Source organism: Macaca mulatta, chromosome 15 (assembly GCF_049350105.2).
Source record: "Macaca mulatta isolate MMU2019108-1 chromosome 15, T2T-MMU8v2.0, whole genome shotgun sequence".
Taxonomy (NCBI): Eukaryota; Metazoa; Chordata; class Mammalia; order Primates; family Cercopithecidae; genus Macaca; species Macaca mulatta.
The window spans coordinates 108,760,101-108,781,403 of record NC_133420.1 but is presented as its reverse complement, the minus strand read 5'-3'; the positions used below and the strand labels follow the sequence as shown (position 1 = coordinate 108,781,403).

General features: G+C 37.2%; 1 protein-coding gene across 1 annotated transcript in view; it reads left to right on the top strand.

Moving 5' to 3' along the window:
* Window positions 1–21,303, top strand: part of GNAQ (G protein subunit alpha q) — a 321,775-nt gene that overhangs the window by 231,520 nt on the left and 68,952 nt on the right. The window contains 2 exon segments of the mRNA NM_001261595.1: window positions 11,680–11,808; window positions 14,725–14,854. Of these exon segments, the coding sequence (NP_001248524.1) occupies window positions 11,680–11,808; window positions 14,725–14,854 (259 nt within the window).

The window sequence follows — 21,303 nt, the reverse complement described above, 5'->3', positions numbered from 1 at the left end:
AGGAAAATTATATAAAATTGACTGGAAAACAAACCCAACAGGTTTTTGGTTATCATTATGAAAAGTTAGCCATGTTTAGATAAGCAGCAGTTATCCGTACTAACATGGAAGATGTTCTAAGTCACAGATAATTCAGGAATGTTATTTCTTTGTTTTAACCTACAGTCTTTATCTCTCAACCCCTCTTCCCCAAAATCCAGCCAATCACTTTTACTGGAACCAGTGAGAAGGACACAATAAAATGATTTGAGCTTCCCTTCTACTTTGATTAGCCAACTTGCCTATCATAGTAAGTAATCAGATGACTCAAAGGACAGGCGGCAATGATAGAACCAAGGAGATGGGAAATTCCAGATAATGGATAAGCAGTTGTGGATACATTTGCAATTGGCCTTAATTTGGTGAATTCTTCCAATTCTATTTAATGAAAGAATAAAAAGCATTCAAAGATCCTAGGGAGTTTTGTAGATTACTTTATTAACTTTTTCGTTATTGATAGAAAGCCTGAAGGCTCTGAAAATGATTAAAGAGCACAAAAAACAGATGGTTGTAAGTTCACTTTTTTCCCCCTAGATTTTACCACCTACTTTAATACACTGAGACATCAGGTCAAATGAGCTCACTGCCTACACTACCAAAATCTCCCTGACATTAGCCAGAGGACACAAGTCTCAATCACATTGGCATTTAGTGAGAAAAGGCCTCATATGCAGGCTTTGGCTAGTCTACTGTAGCTGTGTTTGCCTTAAGAGACCAAATAATTTCTAATCTTACTTCACTGAATTCCCCTCCAGGGAGTTGGGTAGATCAGACACCTTCTTGAAATTTCCACATGATCCGGAGCCCATAAAGAACATGAGTAGATTGGCTTTTTGGCATAAGTCAACATTGGAGTTTCACCTTCTAAACGCATGCTTACATTTTTTGAGTCTGATTATGAACTTGCACCAGTATATTATGTGCCATGTTGAATTTAACAAAAGGCATTTCAAGGATAGGGTAACACACATCCACCTGACTTAGGGCCAGTCCTTCTTGAAGAGGAAGTACCTTGCTAAAAAGTTGCTGACTGAAGAGTCAAACAGTTGTAGTCCAGGGTATATTGGTTTGGCTGTTGTATCCATCCACATTTTCCTCTGACAGTTTTTTTGAAAAAGTTTAAGCCTACTCCAGGCTTTTGAAGGCAGATAAGACCATTGTATGGTGTGAATATTAGGTCAAGGTCCAGCTGGAATTCCCTCTGCTACTCACTACCTCGGGAGCATTGACTAAGCCTCACTTTCCTCAGACATGGATTACATGTGATATGTAATCCTTAAATTCTCCTCCTAAATTCTCAAGTCCTTTGATTCTGTTGCAGTAGATTCCCTTTATCTGAGAAGTCATTATCCTATGCAGTCAAATGAAAACCTGTTACCTTAAAATTTACCTGGAAATGTAATGAACAGAGAAATTATTCTCTACATGATTAAATTACTAAAAATGCTATGTTTAGCCAGGTCAGAAGAGGGCATTGACCTTGCATATGTTTGCTCTTTTTTAGAGTGACAATAATAACAAAAGTGTCGTTCTTTTCACTTGAGTGACATATTTAATTCTCTTCATGTTTTGTTATCTAGTGGGCCACATTTTCCAATCTTTAGTAAAACAACAAACAAAAAGCCCTGCATTTGTCTTCCTCAGTGAATGCTGATGATTCTAAGATGTGGTCTTTATTATTCCCTTCTCAGAATGCTCTTAGAGGTAAAAAGATAAGGCTTAGATATGCTTAACTCTCCTCTAACCTTTATTACAGAGAAGGAATAGGAAAAAGGGCTGGGATTAGCCCCAGTTTATCATTTGTTCACTCCGCCTAAAGGGCAGAGTGGATGTAGGCAAGTCAGTTTGCTGTTTGCTCACATTTTAGTGGGACGTTTGTTTGGACTTTGAGTAGTTTGGCCTCTTCTTTGTAGGCCTTTCTACAGTCTTTAATCAGGGTGATGATGTGCCTAGTAGAACAGGGATTAGCGTGCCTATTTTTATAAATAAAGTTTGGTTGGAACATAGCCATGCTCATTTGTTTATGAATTGTGTATAGCTGCCTTGGACCCGACAGGAGAGTCAGATAGTTGTAACAGAGATCATATGGTCCAAAAGTCCTAAAATACTTATATTTACTATCTGATTTTCGTTCTCTCACACACACAAATTCAAACCCCTCTTAGAGGTGAAGAATGACTATTAAAATGCAGTAGCATTCTGCTTATGCCCTCTAGATAAAACCTAGTTTAAGACTCTGATGCTCTGAATTAACCCAGAGATATCTTTTAGAGTACTGAGTGAAGCGATGGCCTACATTCCTTCAGCAGTCCTCTAGAAATACTGCTTTGCACAATGAGACATTTGGTAGGAAGTGAGCAACAGAAAGTTCTAGATAATATTTCCTGGAAGTACCACTAAATGCCACACAAAGCATGTCTAGCACTAAAAATGGCATGAATGACCAGAAATGTTCATTGAGTTGATTTGGCTTCTGAGTGCAAGGATTGTGTGTCATATGTGCTTGACTTGTAGTATCTGGTATGGTATGGTGGTATGTTGCAGCTGATGAGAGGGTTTCATAGGATTTAGCAATCAATTGAAGCAGAGATAGGAGTGACAGTCTTTTGTAAGAGGGCTAATAGAACATGCACATGACTAGAAGACAACCCCATCCCACTTCCAATCACAGGGAACCAAAGAATCCTGCTGTCTTCATGTAACCCATAAGGTCATTCAGCACCTTTTTTGACTCCCCACTTCCCAAGAAGCCTTGCTGACTCTGGTATTCTTGAGTTCATTACCAGGTTAAAGTCTTTTCGGTTTAAAATAATAAATTGAATTTTGATTTATAATTAGTTTACGCTAACTCATGTTAGCATGACCAGCTCTCCAGACCTGATCATCCTTGTCAAAACGAAAGTTCTGATCTCACAGAACCAGTATCCAAATTAAGGTGACATAACTGACATGACCACGGGAGACCCACTTACATCAGTATGACCTATTGCTCATTGCTCTTGGCTGCAATCACTGGAACTTCTCTTTTGACCCACATTACATCTGCATTGTAGTATGGTTATTTATAACATGTTTATCTTCATTGCCAGACTGTAATCTCCTTGAGGACATGATTTGTGTCTTTTTTCCTTTGTAGTTCACGCTCAGCCTAAGCATAGGGCCTAGCTTATTGTAGACCTTCCATAAAAGTTGTTGAATGAATGATAGAGGAAAAAGGAAATTCTGTACCTTTCGTAATTTCTTCTCATCTCTCCTTTTCTGCCTGTTCAAATCCCATTCTGTCTGCACAGGGTAACCCATCCCCCACCTCTACTGCACACTATTCTCCAGTGACTACAGTTCATAATCATCTCTCCCTTCCTGTTGCATTCATCATTAGCAGCTCACAATTTGGCACTTAATTGTTTCTTAATTGATTCATCGGTGCTCTCTTTGCTTCACAGGTAGACTGAAATCCCTAAAGGCAAAGAAGGTATTTTAACATATTTTGTACCAGTTCTCTGTGCCAGTCTCCCTCCATCTAACACACTGCATTAGAGTTTAATGTATAACAGATTCCCAATAAATACGTGTAATTTAACTGAAGTAAGCATCGTCACCCAATTGCAAGGCAGGCAGACCAGAATTAAAAAGTAATCTTCAGCTATTTCTTGATATGTTTTAGAATTGTATCAAAATCAATAGCTTTGACAGTTGTCATATATAAAAGGTGAATAAATTAACAAAGCCAAATAGGCAAATTGAAAAAGACTTCCTTCTTTCTTTTCTCTCTTTCTCTCTCATTGCTATTGTTTTGTTTTCATTTTCAATTACAAAGTTGATTTATTTTTTTGAGCACTACCCCTGAGAATCTGTTGCTGTGAGCCCAGCCCTGGCCCTGGCATCTGGCAGACACTTAGATGTCTGGCCCTTTCCCTATTTGGCACTAGTGTTCTCTTTACATCAGACTTCAGATTCATAAGATAATGAAACTATTTACCAAATGCAGTGATAGAATCTTTTTAGGAGATATTTAATTTAGTTTTAAAAATGTTATTTTTCTAGATTGGGTTAGTTCTTTGGTAGAGGGAAATTGAAATGCATAATCTCGAAGACTTCTCTTTTATCCTCCAGAATGGTCTCCCTTGAACAGCTTTCAAAAATGGTAGGATTATAACCCACCTGATACCACTGAGTGATCTTTGTTTTGAACCTGCAACTTTGTATTAAAAGCAAACTGCTTGGCCGGGTGCAATGGCTCATGCCTGTAATCCCAGCACTTTGGGAGGCCGAGGTGGGCGGATGACGAGGTCAGGTGTTCGAGACCAGCCTGACCAACAAGGTGAAACCCTGTCTCTACTAAAAATACAAAAATTAGCCAGGCATAGTGCTGCGTACATGTAATCCCAGCTACTTGGGAGGCTGAGGCAGGAGAAATCACTTGATCCCAGGAGGCAGAGGTTGCAGTAAGCCGAGATCGCGCCACTGCACTGCAGCTTAGGCGACAGAGCGAGACTGTGTCTCAAAAAAAAAAAAAGTAAACTTCTTATGAACAGAATGCCTATTAATAAATGCTGCACATCTTTGAACTCTAACATGTATGCCAGGTATCAAAAAGGAAAAAGGAAAGTTGATTCGTTCTCTGCAAAATGAGTTTTTTAGGAGATGGAAGTGTTTGTGGAGTGAGCAATCTTCTGCTGCTAACCATCCTAACCAGACTACCAGCCAGGCTCCTGTCTGCCACAGGATTTGCCATATGAGGAAGGGACTAGCGTATGTCATGCAACCAAAATCTCTCCTTGACTGTCCCCTCAGGATAGCAGTTTTGCAAAACTGTTACTTCTTCCTTTGTTTTTGCAGGTCACTGTACAATTTTTTTTTCACTTTTTTCCTTTGGACCTTTGTGGTCATACAGCAACTGCACGATAATTGTGTGTTTCTGATTTCTCTTTAGCTTCCAGTGCTTTTGACAGTGTCAGACACCATCTCATGGCATGATCTAGCTTTCAACTCCCCAAAGACTGTTCCTCTCGCAATGAGGTCTTCTTAATTTTTTTAAATGAAGTCGACCTCATTTTTCTAACCTTCTTTTCAATAATTAAAAATGTGAAGACCTACCCAGAATCATTTTCTGTGCCGTGACTTAATCTTAGTGTTTGATGTGAACTGCAAATTTGTTACAAATGCAGCCTCTCCATGGGAGGCCCTTACATAGGGGTTAAAGAGCTCCCCAGCCTCCAACACACACCCCATGTCATGCTACATTGAATGCCCCAAGATGCTGTTTCGTTTATCTTATTGTGTCTGGTCTGATTTGTATGAAATTTCAGAGATTTCTGTTCATACTTAACTACCCACAGGTACTTTTTGCCTTTTGGTGTAATTACTGAGGGTTGTGTGCCTCTAACTTTAATATATGTATTTAGAGTCAGGGTCTTACTGTGTTGCCCGGGCTGGAGTGCAGTGGTTACACCCTGAAACTCGTGGGTTTAAGCAATCTTTCTGCCTCACAGCCTTCCAAGTACCTGGGACTGTAGGCAAATGCCACCACACCTGGCTTATAAAATTTATTAATTCTAGCTGTAATGTGATATGTTTTACCTGCCAGCTCATATCTCTAAGTTTTAATTTTTTGTTTCCTTCATTTAAGAGAAAACAAAAGCACTTGAATTTTTAATTTCTCTGCTATTCTTTGTCTAGATTTTCAGTTACTCTTGCAGTCATAGGTGGGGGGGTGGTTCTTTTTAATTTTAAAAAGGATACTTTTTAAAATCAGTTTTCATTCATGTCAAATGGGAGCATAAATTAATTTGAAGTTCAACTCAAAACTGTTATTGATAAAATGTTGTTAAAATTAAGGAACAATTGGAATATTTTTTTAAACATATACAAGAGAGAAAGTGTTATATATAATATTGATTTGGGCATATTATTTTAGAGAAGTTGAAGCTTCTGTCGTATATTTTAATCATTTAAAGTAGTGGATTATGTCCTGTCTGTGAATTTATTTTTCTTCAGCCAGAGATTATCCTGAAGTTCAGCATGTAAAGAATTTATCTGTTACAAGCTATAAACTAATGGGCATGATTTCTGTGAAGTCTTTCACGCAGTGCAGCCATACTACACAAAAGAATGTTTTGAGGATTATCATCAAGGACTAGAGATTGTTCGAACAGGTTCCCAGAAAGTGACTGTATCCAAAATATATAAAGGTTCATTTCATCTCTGTAAATCTCACCATTCTTATTTTTATGTAACCCTTATTTCTCCACAAGTTGATAAACTCCGTGCAAGTAAGGATCATATCCAATAAATCTTTCTATCTGTAGCATCTACCATAATGTCGTTGCCAAAATATGTTGTTTAATTCCAGATGACTCTGCATTTTGCTTATGGTCAGAAAGAAATCATTGAAACATTAATACACAAGTGTCTTTGTTCCCTCACTTTTCATTGAAAACCATCAAAAACCTCTTTTTTCCATCAAGAAGATTGTGTCAGAAATGTCTGGTTGATAAAGTCCCATCTCCTCAGTTTGCACTGTATTAGACAGAATGCTAAGGCCTGAAAGCTTGAAACAGATATAAAATGGACATACACATTGCGTCATTCTCTAGCCAGGACCTAAAGAATAGCAGGAAGCAAATCTACTAAATGAAGTTAAATAATGCTTTTTCTTTCTCTGTTGTCTTTATCAAGAGACATTTTTATTCAGAACTTGGTTATGACATCACGCAGGCCAGTAATAGCCAAGAGAAGTAATTTCGTAAGGATGGATAGCTAACAACCTCTTCTCTCCTGTGTTTTTGCCTTTCTAACCACTACAGCACTTCCCATAAAATAGTTTTAATTTGGGTCCATGCTGAGCACCTGCAGTGCTCCAGGCCCTTGGCTAAGTGTTGTTGATACAGCCATGGACGAAGGCACTTGTGGGTCCTCACCACCGAGTGTGAAGGGCAAACATGTGGAAGAATATTGAGTTCGGGGTTTATTTTTTTAAGTAAAATTATAAATTAATAATTTATAATGTCTCAGCACAGTGAAAAGTCATTAAATCCCCATGGAGGGTTTGGAGTAAGGTGGGTTTAAGAAGCTAAATCTCCCATTTTCTAACATGAATAGCTTGTCTCCTAGATACTTAACAAACCTGATGTAAAACATGGGAGCTTCCTCTCCCTGACATCAGGAGAGAGTCACTGCCAGATACTTGTTACACATACATTGCCTTGGAAATGTACCTGTGCCTGGCACCATGGCAACACCCTTGAGAATGACCTCGACAGCCACTCAGAATCATTCCTACAAAACAAATTATGGCTATAATTAACTCTCTGAATTTACTCTACAGTATAAATTTGTTCAGACCTTGGTTGTTTTTTGTTGTTTTTTTTTTAAGGTTGAATGAATGGAATAATTTAACAAGAACCCATCCCTCATATTCCACCAGATTTTTTTTTCAGAATAGAAAATGCTTCAATGGAAAGTACAATTCAGTTAAGAGATTATTTTATTACCTTTTCTCAGTATGTGACGAGGACCATCAAATGAGGATGTTCTACTCTTATCATGCTGGAACTCTAGTTCTAGGGGAACAAAGTGCCTTTTTTCTCTAGCAAATGTGAGCTACAGAGAGTGCTGAGTCCTGTGAGCCCATAGTGAGGGGAGTTGCATGGGATTGGGGGTTATGCGGGCAGCAGCTCTTTGGTCCCTTCTTGGCAATGAAAAATGCGGGGTTTTTTTGTTTTTTTGTTTTTGTTTTTGTTTTTTTGAGACAGAGCCTCACTCTGTTGCCCAGGCTGGAGCGCAGTGGTACAATGGTGGCTCACTGCAACCTCTGCCTCCCGGCTTCAAGCGATTCTCATGCCTAAGCCTCCCATGTAGCTGGGATTTCAGGCATGCATCACCACACCTGGCTAATTTTTATATTTTTAATAGAGATGGGGTTTCACCGTGTTGGCCTCGCTGGTCTCAAACTCCTGGCCTCAAGTGATCTGGGCCTCCCAAAGTGCTAGGATTACAGGTGTGAGCCACTGCGCCCAACCAAAAATGCGGTTCGTGGTCTATACATTTTACCTGCTTCATAAATTGTCTGTAACATATCTTCACTCCTGGGTAGCTTCTCAACTCCCCAGATTTTACTCTAGGAGAAAATAGTTTGTATGTCTTTTGTTTAGTTGGAGGTGGTGTTGTTTTTCTTTGCCTTGTTTTAGGTTTTGGTTTGGTTTGGTTTTTGGTTCTAGATGATGTGTTGCAACTAGCAGAGCTAGATACAGTTCCTCTTAGTCTTTTCTTCTGTTAAGATAGATTAATTTAACTCTTTTACCCCAAGCAAAGTGAGCCTTCCTCTCTGTCATTCAACTGAGGCAAAGCAAAAAGAATGGCAAGCAAAAACTGTAGCTTCCTTTTAAGTTAACCAGAAATTTATGAAGCATCTTTAATGGCTGTTTCTTTGCTGTGATCTGTGTTGATACCTGGGCAATGAACAGACAGAACAGAGCCTGGCAGGCAGCAGGTGCTCAGTGTTAGTTGTTGTTATGCTGTTGTTGTCATTCTCTGTGATCTATACTGCCATTGAAAAGATGAAGAGGAAAAAGTATTCTTGCAAGTATGAATGTCTTGGATATTCAGTTCAGTACCTTGAACTTAGGAGTGATACCACTGACAATTTTTTTAGGGTAGCCTTTAACGCCTTTAAGTGGAAAGTTTTCTAGTGGCAGGTATGTGCCTGATTCCATCTTATCCAAGCAATGTGACAGGTAATTTCCCACTTCATGTACTGGTTCCTTAAATTACCTTGTGCTAACACTCATCTGTGCTTTAGTATGGAGTGGCAATGAGTAATCTGTTAGGTTTATCTTCAGAAAACAGAAAACCACACTTTCCCTTTACCTCAGGAACAGCACAGCACCTTCCATTACAAGAATCAACAGCCGTCTCTTCTGACCTCTGTGTGTGGCGTTAAGTGAGTAGAGATGGTTTATCGGGCAATATATTTCTGAGCAGCCTTGCCAGTGGAAATTTCAAGTTATTTGATTCCTCTGAAATAAATTTTTGTATACAGTAGTTAAATGGTGAACTTGTAGATTTCAAAGTGTACATTCAGGTTTTTCAAATCAAGAAGCTGATAAATTAGAAAACTCCATCCATACAGAGTAGCTATCTGATTTTTTGTTTATGATATAATGAGCTGGTTTATCAGTAGAGTGAAATACAGATCACTTCCTGGAACATGTGCTCGTTAACTCTATCAGACGACTCCATGATCATGGCAAGATATTTACTAAAATTCTGGGTCTGGTTCATTTTTACATTTCCTTTCTGTCTTTCACACCAGTATTCTCCCAGCCTCCCTCTATTTGTCTTCCAACCAGTTTTATAATAGTTGGAGATATCAGACTGGTTCTGTTACTCCATAGAGAGCTGATTGCCCGCTAGAGAATCATCAGTGTATCAGGTAAAAGGGCCCTGGAATACTAATTAGTTGATTTGCAGTAGGAATTTCTGGGCTGATACTTTTTTGTCTTAAAGAATTGATAACACACCTCCAAAGAGGCAGTAATTTTATTTCTTTGTTAAAGTCAGACTTAACTCTTTGTTAAAGTCAGATTTAATCCTCCTACTTTATGATTCCATGAATCTTGTAGATTTAACTTTTTTTTTACATTCAGTTTCCAATTTAAGGGTATCATTCATACAGAAATACCACTAGTAAGAATGCTATTTAAATAATGCTAAAACTAAATCTCAGCATAGGAAATCATCAGTCCATCCAACATATATTCATTAAGTACTATTTACCTGGAATTATTTTTAGGTACTAAGGCAGAAATAAAGATGGGTAAGTCAGAGTCCCTACCCTGAGTAGGTCATGTCCACTGAGTATTTGTTATTGCTCGGTTGTGACATGCTATGCACAAGGCATTCATTGTTGTGTATCTCAGAACTCACTTCTTGTTTGTGGGTATAAAGAGTTGAAGATCTAACCCCTTCCCTTTCTATTAAGGGTCCCACCTTTTCTTTAATCTGGTTCATAAGTTAGTTACTTTGTGCATATACTCTGTAGTTGTCTGTTTTGAAACCATGTCTGTGCCCCATCCTTTCCAGGACAAAGGAGAACACAGTTACTCTTTGAAATCATGAAGATACCACTCAATTCTATCAAATTGTGTCATTCTCAACATTTCAGATTATTTTTTACACTTTGAGAAAATGAAACATGAATAGAATAAAAGATTCTTGACATGGCAGAATTACACTGATGAAGAGCATATGTGTGACTGCCAGGGGTGAATGGAATAAAAGATTCTTGACATGGCAAAATTACACTGATGAAGAACATATGTATGACTGCCAGGCGTAACACTGGTAGTGATAGAACAATTCTGTGTCCTGATTGTGGTGGTATTACACAAATCTCTACATATAAAATCTCATAGAAATAGATACCCCCCATAATACGGTCAGCCCTCTGTATCTGTGGGTTCTGCGTTTGTGAACTCAACAACCTATGGATCAAAAATATTCAGAAAAATATTGTATCTTTACTGAACACGTACAGACTTTTCCCCGTCATTGTTCTCTACACACTACAATATAACAACTATTCACATAGCATTTTAAGTAACCTAGAGGTGATTTAAAGTACAGGAGAGGACTATGCATATGTATACATTATATGCAGATACTGTTCCATTTGATATGGAGGACTTGAGCCTCCAGGGATTTTGGTATGTGCAGGAGGTCCTGGGTCCAGTCGCTCACAGATACTGAGGGATGACTGTATACACATATACAATATATAGCATGTGAGTATGTAACAACGGATGAAATTCGTAAGGGCTGTAGTTTTGTTAATAGTATTGTATCAGTGTCATTTTCCTGGTTTTGATAATGTACTATGGTTATGTAAGATGTTATTGTTTGGGGAAGCTGGGTAAAGGGTACAGGGAAATGCTCTGTAATATTTTTGCAACTTCTTGTGAGTCTAAAGTTATTTCAAAAGAAAAAAAATTTTTAAGGGAAGGGAAAAGTATCAAGTATCATAAAACCAGATAAATGTGAAGTTAAGGTGTGGTGACTCCAAACATCGGGAATATCTGACCTTAAGACACATTATTACTGCAGTAATTAGAAATGTCATGGCTTCACATTAATCATGAATGACTTAGGCTCTGGACAGAATTTAGGACACTGTAGCATGCTGTCTTCTCTTCGGGGAATAATGAAATTCATTCCAGGAAGACTCTGACGTTCTGCAAAAAAAAAAAAAAAAAGGCATTCTGACCTTATGTGCAACTCTGTTATCTTAAAAACTGTTTTAATCTTCTGCTTTGGCAACCAAGCCTACTAAACAAGTAGAGAATAGGAAACTAATTTGAATTTCTTTTTCTCCCACCCCCTGCCTCTGGGGAGTATGAGTTCTAATTGATAATAAGAGAGTAAATGAGAACTATGGTGTGTATGTAATCCATAGATGGATAACCTTCCAGTAATGGAAGGTTGACTTTATCTTTCTTTTCCACAGACTTCTCTGCCACTTTCTGATATTTTTCTTTCTCTTCTTTACTTCTCTGTTAGGGCTCATTTTTGTCCTTCCCTTTCCGTAGACAGCTTTGGTGTGATGGTGTCACTGACATTCTCATTGTGTCTTCCCTCCTCTAGCTATCTTAATGACTTGGACCGCGTAGCTGACCCTGCCTACCTGCCTACGCAACAAGATGTGCTTAGAGTTCGAGTCCCCACCACAGGGATCATCGAATACCCCTTTGACTTACAAAGTGTCATTTTCAGGTAGTAACTGAGTCCATAAAACCTATTTCCCAGCTTTTTATGCCTTGAGTACATTTGGTAAACTCTATAAATACTGGAATCATGTATAGGCTTTAAAACAAGATAGCCTTTTTACCAATTATTATTAGTTACACAAATAAAATGACATATTCCTGAAGGAGGAAACAACAGAAAGATGTACTGGAGGCCGGGCGCGGTGGCTCGCGCCTGTAATCCCAGCCCTTTGGGAGGACAAGGTGGGTGGATCACCTGAGGTCAGGAGTTTGAGACCAGCCAGGCCAACATGGTGAAATTCCTTCTCTACTAAAAATACAAAAATTAGCTGGGCGTGCTGGCGGGCGCCTGTAATCCCAGCTGCTTGGGAGGCTGAGGTGAGAGAATCACTTGAACCCAGGAGGCAATGAGACGACATTGCACCACTGCATTCCAACCTGGGTTACAAAGTGAGACTCCATATCAAAAAAAAAAAGGAGAAAGGTGTACTATCCTGGAACATTTGGCATTTCAATTTAAATCACTAAGAAATCAATAAAAATCTTAGTTTTGCTTGTGGTTGAGTAAAATCTGTTAATAAACCATTGGTCTTAACTGTAATTTCTTGGGCAATCATTTTAACTGTAAGGACAATGGATATGTTTTTAGAATTATGTAAGCTATGAATGATCTTATGGTGTTGTCAAGCACAAATTATATAGTGTCAGAAGTTTTCATGCTGGTGTTTTCCCCGGGTCCTCTGGTACCAATGCAAAATTTTTCAGTAGCAAGAATAATATGTGATATTTTGTGTTCATAAAATATGTTGCTTAAAAAATTTTGAAATACATGATTTTGAAAATGGGTTAATTAACCTAGTGTACATTTACCTAGCAAAAGAGAATGAAATTTATTACCTCATCTCTCACTGCTGCTGTTCTGTCTGGATAATACTTCAACAGAAGCATTCTGTTGTTTTGTGTTTAGGATGAGAAAAAATAAACAATACTGATGTACTTTCATTCGATCTCTTATTACGCAATCACTCAGTTCTACTTTTAGTTAGAATACCAACTACATGGTGCTTTGAGAAATGAGAATGTGTCTTGGAGTGTGGAGAGTTGATTTTCTAGGAGCGCCCACCTCGTTGAAGATGGATGTGTGCAATATTGGTTATGAAGTAGAAGTTATTATCTCCTGTGTCACTCTGCCAAGTGATTCTGATTAGCAGGCCCACCGTCATTCCTTGCCGTGACACTGTGTTTTCTTCTAATCGGCCTCTGTACCTGAGGTCAAATCTGGCTGCCATACATTGCTCTAATAGATATTGCCACAAAGCAGGTGGCATTTTGAAACTGTTTCTGAGCCTCAGTTTTTTAATCTATAAAATGGTTGTATTGCATTAGATGATCCCCAGGGTTCCTTGTAGCTCCAGCATTCTATATTACTTACGTTTTAAGTTTATAGTATATAGATTTAGAAATCTTTAATTTGAGACACCCAGATCTCCTTCCTCCATGTTACAAAATATTTTTAGAAAACATTGCATTTCATGGGGATTTTCATCTACTTATTGCTTCGCAATTAGTGGATTCTGAAACCAGATTACAATTACATGTTGTTTTTTCCATGGTTTGTACACTAGCTTTTGAAGTACGTTTTTTTGCCACTACAGTAAAAGTAATGGCTTAGAAGTATAATTTTCCACCACCATCAGAAGCATCTTTTAGGGCCCAGTGTGACAGAGTTTCATGGAATGAGGATTTCATGTAAATTAGTAGCATATTATTCACGCCTTGGCATTGGGGAAGAGCCAGCATTTTAATACTTCTGAAGATCTAAGAATTTTGACTTCGATGTCCATAGTACGTGGATCTCCCTGGATCCGTTGTTTTGCCCCTTAGATCTGTCTCCTGTGTCTTACTAGGCTTACAAGCAGTCACTTAGAAGATCCTTGAGTTCTTAGTTTAGGTTAATGCCAGGAGGCAGGAAAACACCAGGAGCGACTGCAGTTTTAAACAAATGTTTAAAGAGCCCTACTTTCAAATTTTTGTACCTAAACCGCTCATTCTCTGAGACTATTTTTTCCCTGTGAACATTGTGTACAGTTCATCCAAGATACAGATTCAACAATTTGGACAAACTTTGACTCAGTGCCAAGCATTGCTAGATATTTTCACACATACATTGTCACTCAAATTAATTGATGTCAGTGTTGGTTTCTGAGCAATAATTTAGCACAGAATTGATGTGTTAAAAACAAATGACTGAAATGGTTCACATGATGGCTTCCATCTTGTACCTTGTAGTATCTTCATTCACTCACACTTCATTTCCAGTAAGTGACCTGACATGGCTAGACCTGTGCCAGATTCTTATCAATATTGGGAAGAAAAAAATTGCCCAAAATGCCTACTCTGCTAATGAAGGCTGAGTGGGGTCGTATCTGCATTTAGTGGAAGCATCATAGCACCCATATTGAAATGTATAGCATGTCACATATTTTAAGTGTACTTGTAGTCATATCTAGCATCCATAAAAAATACATGAGGATCTGTTTTCCGATTTTATAGGAAAAGAAACTGAAGTTCAGTATTTGCCAGTAGGGCTTAACACAAAACTCATTCAGTTTTGGACTCTTCAGTTCTTCATTAAATAAAATACCATTTTGCTTGGCACAGATAAGGATTTTTTTTACAGTGTTACAGTTTTCGTACACACTGATAACTTTCTTAAAACCATCATGATGTCTTACCCAGAATGTCTTCACTTTGAATATTAGGTAATAGGAAATTAGTAATTATTCAATAAGTATTAATTGAATTGACTTGGATGATCATTGTGATTCAAGAGAATATTTTCCCCAAGTTTGTAAGTAGTGCTATATTTATGTTGACTTTTTAGTTTTACATGTTATTAATATGAGTATTGTTAACCTTGCAGAATGGTCGATGTAGGGGGCCAAAGGTCAGAGAGAAGAAAATGGATACACTGCTTTGAAAATGTCACCTCTATCATGTTTCTAGTAGCGCTTAGTGAATATGATCAAGTTCTCGTGGAGTCAGACAATGAGGTAAGTGTTCTTTAGACAGGCAATGGATTATCATTTTATTATCTGATACAAGTAAACGATAGGAAGTAGGGTATGGGGAATGGAGTGAACTGACTTCTTTGCTTTCTTGAAATTTGATTTTAAGACTTTTAAAATAACCAAAAATAATCCTGTTACCACATGGTACACTCAAAGTGGCAAGCTCTTCTGTCAGATGTATGAGCAGGTCTGTGTGTTCAAATCTAATTAGAGCCTATTTGATACTTTTTAACACTATGCAGAGGTTCTAAAAATGAAAATAACATGGAAATCCTAGGCTAATCATCAGATCATTTTATAGTCTTCCTCCTACAGGATAGAACTGGGAGTGTTGGAGTGAGTCATCCTGTTTTGTTTTGTTTTCATTTTGTTTAAATCATTGTTTGTGTGATGGGTGTGTCCCAAAGAGTACTCAAAATCTCTCTTGGCAAATGTGAATGACTTTGCAGCTGGGCTCTAAATCAGTTCATTATGAGCCATGGAATGTCTTGGTGAGGCGGCCTTTCTGCTCTTATAGAATTCTCTAGGCTGCTGCATAATTTTGTCTCTATTAAGCAGAGAGCAGTTGAAGAAGTGTCCTTAATATGCCTGTCTGGAGAACGAATTCAGTATTGCTATCTCCTCCCATTTACAGGGAAACTTAATAGGTGTAAATGTGGATTTTGAGGATGGTAAAGACCTGACTATGAATCAGTTGATTATGGAAGATAATTAAGGGATGTAGAAATCCGTGCTTCTGAGCTGTAGTTGTGTGCTTGTGTGTGTGTGTGTGTGTGTGTGTGTTGGGGGAACAGAGAAGACACCATTGATACCCTGATTAGAGGCAGAGTTTGCAGTGTGATAGGTTAATAATAAATATTAAATATCCTAATAATAGGGTAGAAAAAAAGAATGAAGTGAGAGATCCCCATTTGCTGACTAAAATAGGATCTAGCATATTATGCTTTTAATACAGTACGTTTTTTAGGTACACAAGAATTCCTGACTTGTTCTTTTAAATATTATTTCTGCCAGTATTAATATCTCCATTAAAATACATATCCAAGCTTCTATAGTATTTCTTTTATGTATAGGATTGATAAAGTTTCCATGAACCAATGTCTCATATAGAACCGAGAGTTACCTGTTGATGCATTTCAGAATCACTCCTGAGTTGCGAGTATATCGGCTTTGGAGTCAACCAAATAACTTCTGTTTAAGAATGAGGCTTCTTTATCAATCAGTTGCCCCCAATAACTATAAAGCAAAGTGCCTAAAAGCATGCTACAATATACGACAGTAAGTTACCACGGTATTAGGCAGTTACTGTCAGAATTTTAGCTATGATATCTCTATCTGTATATCTTTATGTCTGTGCTTGTTTGTTGTTACATAATTCCTGGATGTAGTATTTTAAACGTACTGCATATTTTGGGAGCAGATCTATTCTAACACTTCTGATTTTTTTTAATGTTGTATCAAGACAAAAAAATATTCTGAGGGCTTCCCTACTATATGCTGGGTACCAGAGTATCTAAAAAGACACAAAAATGGAGAAAAAAAATCAACTCTCCACTAAAAGACCTTATAAACTAGATGTGCTTTTGGTCAAAATAAGCCATATGGGGAAAGGTAAGCCTTTGCTATGTAGGTTGTCATATCTCTTCTTTAATTTGCCATCCAATAAAATAAAATTTGCATTTATCAATTACACAAGAGATATAAGAAGCAAATGTGAACTTATTTCTGATGTTTACATTATAGCTAGAGGAGGATAAGTGTTTATCAACACACATTTTACACAAGATAAATGTATTATATATATGAAGAAATAATATGTCATGATTTAATACTTAGCAATTTACCACTTTAAAATTATCAAAATGGAAAAGAAAGTAGATTCCTTTGGCAGCTCATAAACTAATTCAGTTCAACCGAATTGAATCTGGTTCTTCAGTTACCTGAACATTACAGATCATTTATTCCATTTTTCATCAGACATAGCTAATAGTGACTAGATTTTTATATAAAAGTATATTATGTTAATTAGAATAAAATGGCATAGTTTTTATTATCATGTGTCATAATTTAAGTTCCCACAGTAACTTGACATTCAATGTACAGGTACTAAGAACGTCTAAAAATATTGCCCCAGTTCCTTTGATTCCTATGGTGATGCCTTATGCTCCTTTTAAATAGTTACAAATTAAAATAATAAAGCTATCATTTTTTCATTTGGACTCCCTTATTACTTGTGAATCTTTTGAAAGTCTAGGTAATTCTATAAGATAAAAGTCAACTTATATGTTGTTCCTTTCTGAGCCCTCTAGTCAAGCCTGATGATAGTATGGGATCATGAGAAAAGTACTATTCATTAATTGCTTCATCCATGTTAGCCACAGCTGTCACCGTCTATAATTAGGAAGTACTGTCAAACATATTTTTTAATGTTGGCATGTAGTCGCATTATCCCTTTTTTTCCCCCAGTTGTACTAATGTATGATAATATCATTGCCTCTCAGCTTCCTTAATCATTAAGAAAATTCAGAACTACAGAATTCTAGTTTCCCCAGATTTTTTGGTTTTGGTAAGACAAAACGAAATAAGCTCCAGAAACATTTTGTTCTTGGTTTAGAAGTCTAATGTTCATAACTTTAATCCAAAACAGACTTTGTTGTGCCTCCCTCCCTTGGTATATATTTGTGAGAAAAACCTAGGAATGGATTCTGACAGCTTTTCTTTCTATCCCAGGAAACTGGAAAATGCATTGCAGACCACAGACAAAAGCAGCTAAGGGAAGCATTTTAGATTATTGCTTTTGCTTTTTAATATTTCTAAAACCTTATATATTAATCTTCATAATTTTATGTAGGTCTTTTTTCTGCCTAGATTCTCAGCCTTTCTATTGTTTGGGGAATGAATGTCTTTTTTCCTTCAAAGAAGGAAATATATTATCAAATAGTGGCTAGAATACCCAGGGTGGTAGAACTTTGTTCATCTGTGTATTCCCTTTGCTGTCTTATTTTTCCTGTGATAACACACCAGCATGGAGTCCACTATTCTGCTGTAATCCTTTCATGGGTACATGATTTCAGTGCTCCTGAAAGCCCAAAGCACACACTAAGACATGCTTGTAACATATTTTAGTTTATCAGTGTGTATACAAACACTGCCTTTTAGTCTTTATTTTTCTGATTTTCTGTTTCACGAATAGCTGAGCACTACTGAAAAGATGTTTTCTCAGACATTGTCTCAATGACCGTCTTCCAGGCGAAGCTCTTTGTAGAATCACAAAGACTGAGATCTTTTTCTCCTCCATGTCCTTTTTGAATGTGAGCTTTGAATTTATTAATCATCTTGAAATGGTCATGAGGAATTATGTTATCATTTTATTAAAACTCAAGATAGTTCTCCCTACCCTAGGCCCTCCTTTGATCAAGGTGGATTCCCTGACCTTGGTTCCCATAAACATTTACTCATCCTTCAAACCTGATTTTTGAAGTTGCTCAATTGATAAAGTAAAAGGAGAGCGTAGACGTTTATAATACCTTAGCACTTTATACCCAAAACTTGCTGAAGCTATTACTCATTGGAATCTACCAGCTGACCTCCCCATGGAGGGGACAAATCAGGTTTGATGATGTGCGTCATAATGATGAGGTTACAGGAATGGAGAGATGGCCTGTGGCCGAGGTCACTCAAGGCCAGGTCCCCTGCCCTTCCAGACCAGGTCCCCTGCCCTTTCAGACCAGGTCCCCTGCCCTTCCAGACCAGCTTTCTTTTCCCTCCCTCACAGTGTCTTCTAGATGTTAGAGACAAACTTAAAGAAAAAGCAAGAGGAGCTATAAGGCAGCAAAGAGGGTGGAAGTAGAATGAAAATCCTGCCCTTTCGTGAAGGAGTTGAAGTAACTCTCCTCTACCTCTAAGTTCTTCTTACACAGATTGGTAGTAAGACAAGCCAGCGATCCTTTACCAGTAATTTAGAGTTCCTGTATTGCTCATTTGATTTTGAACTATCTTAAAACAGTTAGTCTAAAATGTGCATTTCCTTTGGATATGTCTCTTCTAGTAGGTTTTTAAATGAAGCCATTTTGAAGTTACTCAGATGCAATCAAAATTTGAACATTTTCTTTAAAAAGTGTGAAACATGTACTTTGTTCTGCTCTAAAAATTGTTGAGTGAGCTTTTGGGAATTTTTTTCAAATGACATTCAGCTTTTGGGGGGAAAACCTGACTAAAAATTGAGGAGAAAAAAACTCAAACCCCAAAGGAAAGACCTAAAGAACATTTATAAGTAGTTAAAAGTAAAAGCTTAGGTTAAGATACCTGGTCTCTGATCGTTAATTGAATTGAATCAAGCCTGCCTTTATCGAATCTTAATCAAATTAGGCCTTTGGTACACTTGGCTCAGATTCATGACCTGATTCATAAGGCTATTCCTGAAAGACACCCAGCTTTTATATTTAACCTCTTTCCTGTTTCCTCATTACTTTGTTCATTTTCAGTCACTTGTCCCTTTTTTAAACTCCTCCTCTCACCTTTCATTCTTTGGCTTTTTTCTTTCCTCATTATTGTACTCCTTCTTCAACTCTTCGTTCTCCTTGCTTCCCTTATGCTAGAAGGAAGTTTTCTGATTACCCAATTATGAGTTTGAATCAGAGACCTGGACTTAGTGCTGCTCAGGGTATAGGAAGCAGACACACATGAATGCTTTTTGTATGCATAAAATTTGGAAAGGTTTTAAAGAATTTACATTGAATTTATACAGTATAATCTATGCAGTAGCTTTTTTTTAAAGATGAATTATGTTATGTGAAAAAGGCCGATTGTGGAATAGTATATTTAATATAATGCAAGATTTGTAATTACAACTAATTATGAATATAAAATTATTATGTGGATGATTATTCACCCCTTTGCAAAAAGGAAAGGAATTTGGAAGATTTTCTACCAAGGCTAAGGTGTACACAGTGATTGTCATTGTCACTAGGTAATAGCATTAGCAATAATAATTTAAATGATACTTTTTTAAAAAAGGTAAAATAAAATAAGACTTCAATTTGAGAATTGTAGCTCTACCATTTACCAACTTTGTCCGTTTTTCCTTTGGGTTATCTTTTTCTTACTAATTTATAGGAGTTTCTTATTTTCTTTGGATGTGAGCCTTTTGTGCATGTATTACAAGTATCTTCTTCCACTTTGTAGCTTGCCATTTATTCTCCTCATGGTATCTTTTGATGAACTGAAGTTATAAGTTTTAAGGTAATTAAATTTTTATGGTTATATGTTATTTTGTGTGTAGCCATATATTCCATGCCCAGTGGGATAAAATAAATCACATGAAAAATCTGGATGAAAGGGCAGTAAGGATTGGATGGTGAGATTAAGAATTAAAATATGAATCACACAATTGTGTACCTTTCCTAAAGGTAGGCCACAGATTTAATCAAGCATCTCTTAGCAACCAATGAAAGGAGATAATCAAGGCCTGTTACAAGAGTCACTGTGTCATTAACATAAAAAGCAAATAGTTACTCAAATTAACTTCTTCAGTACTGAGACACAGGTGACTTCTCCTGCAGCTTGAGAAGGAGATGCCATGGAAGGAAGTAAATCAGATTCAGGATAATATCCCTCGAGGGAACCAAATGTTAGAATTCATAAGGGCTGTTTCTTTAGCTTCCCTCAATGACAGTGCCATAACATGAAAGTGTGTGATGGGCTAATATGTGTGGTCTAAATACACAGCTTGATACAAGCATGAAACTTAGAATAGCACAGAAAATGGGTTTTGTTTACTTCTATCTCCATAAACTGAGTGAGAGAAGAGAGTATATAATTATAGAGAACTTAAAATTTTGACCTACCTGCTTGCAGTCTTCATTTTTCACACAAGTAAAATGATACAGATAAAATTAAAGACCATGTGTAGCCCTCCCTCATTCATTGTTCCTCTTCCCCAGAAGCCACTGGCCTCATGTTGGCATTTATCATTCCTAGCCATAGTTTTTCACTCTTTTACTACATGCATATGTGTCACTGAGCGATACTGGATTCTAAATATTATGCATGATTATACATTTTATTAAAATGGTTTCATTTTGCAGTTTGGTATTTTTTCACTTAGAATTGTTGTTGAGTTTTTTTTTCATGTTACTACACGTGACTCTGTTTCATTTATTTAAACTACCATATCACTCTGTTACGTGAATATTCCCTGCTGTGTTTCACATGCTCCTCAGGCAGTTGGGTTGTTTGTAATGCACATTACCTTTTCTTAGTCTTGCTTGGTCTCCCTCTCACCCCAACCCGTAATGGAGTTGTCTTTTTGTTTTTTATATATACACAATTGAAAATGTCTTCTGGAAATACTGTTACACATACGGAAATTATCTGTCACTACATGGTTTGTCTTTTTCATTTTGTTTATTTTTCAGAAGGGCTTGGGGTTT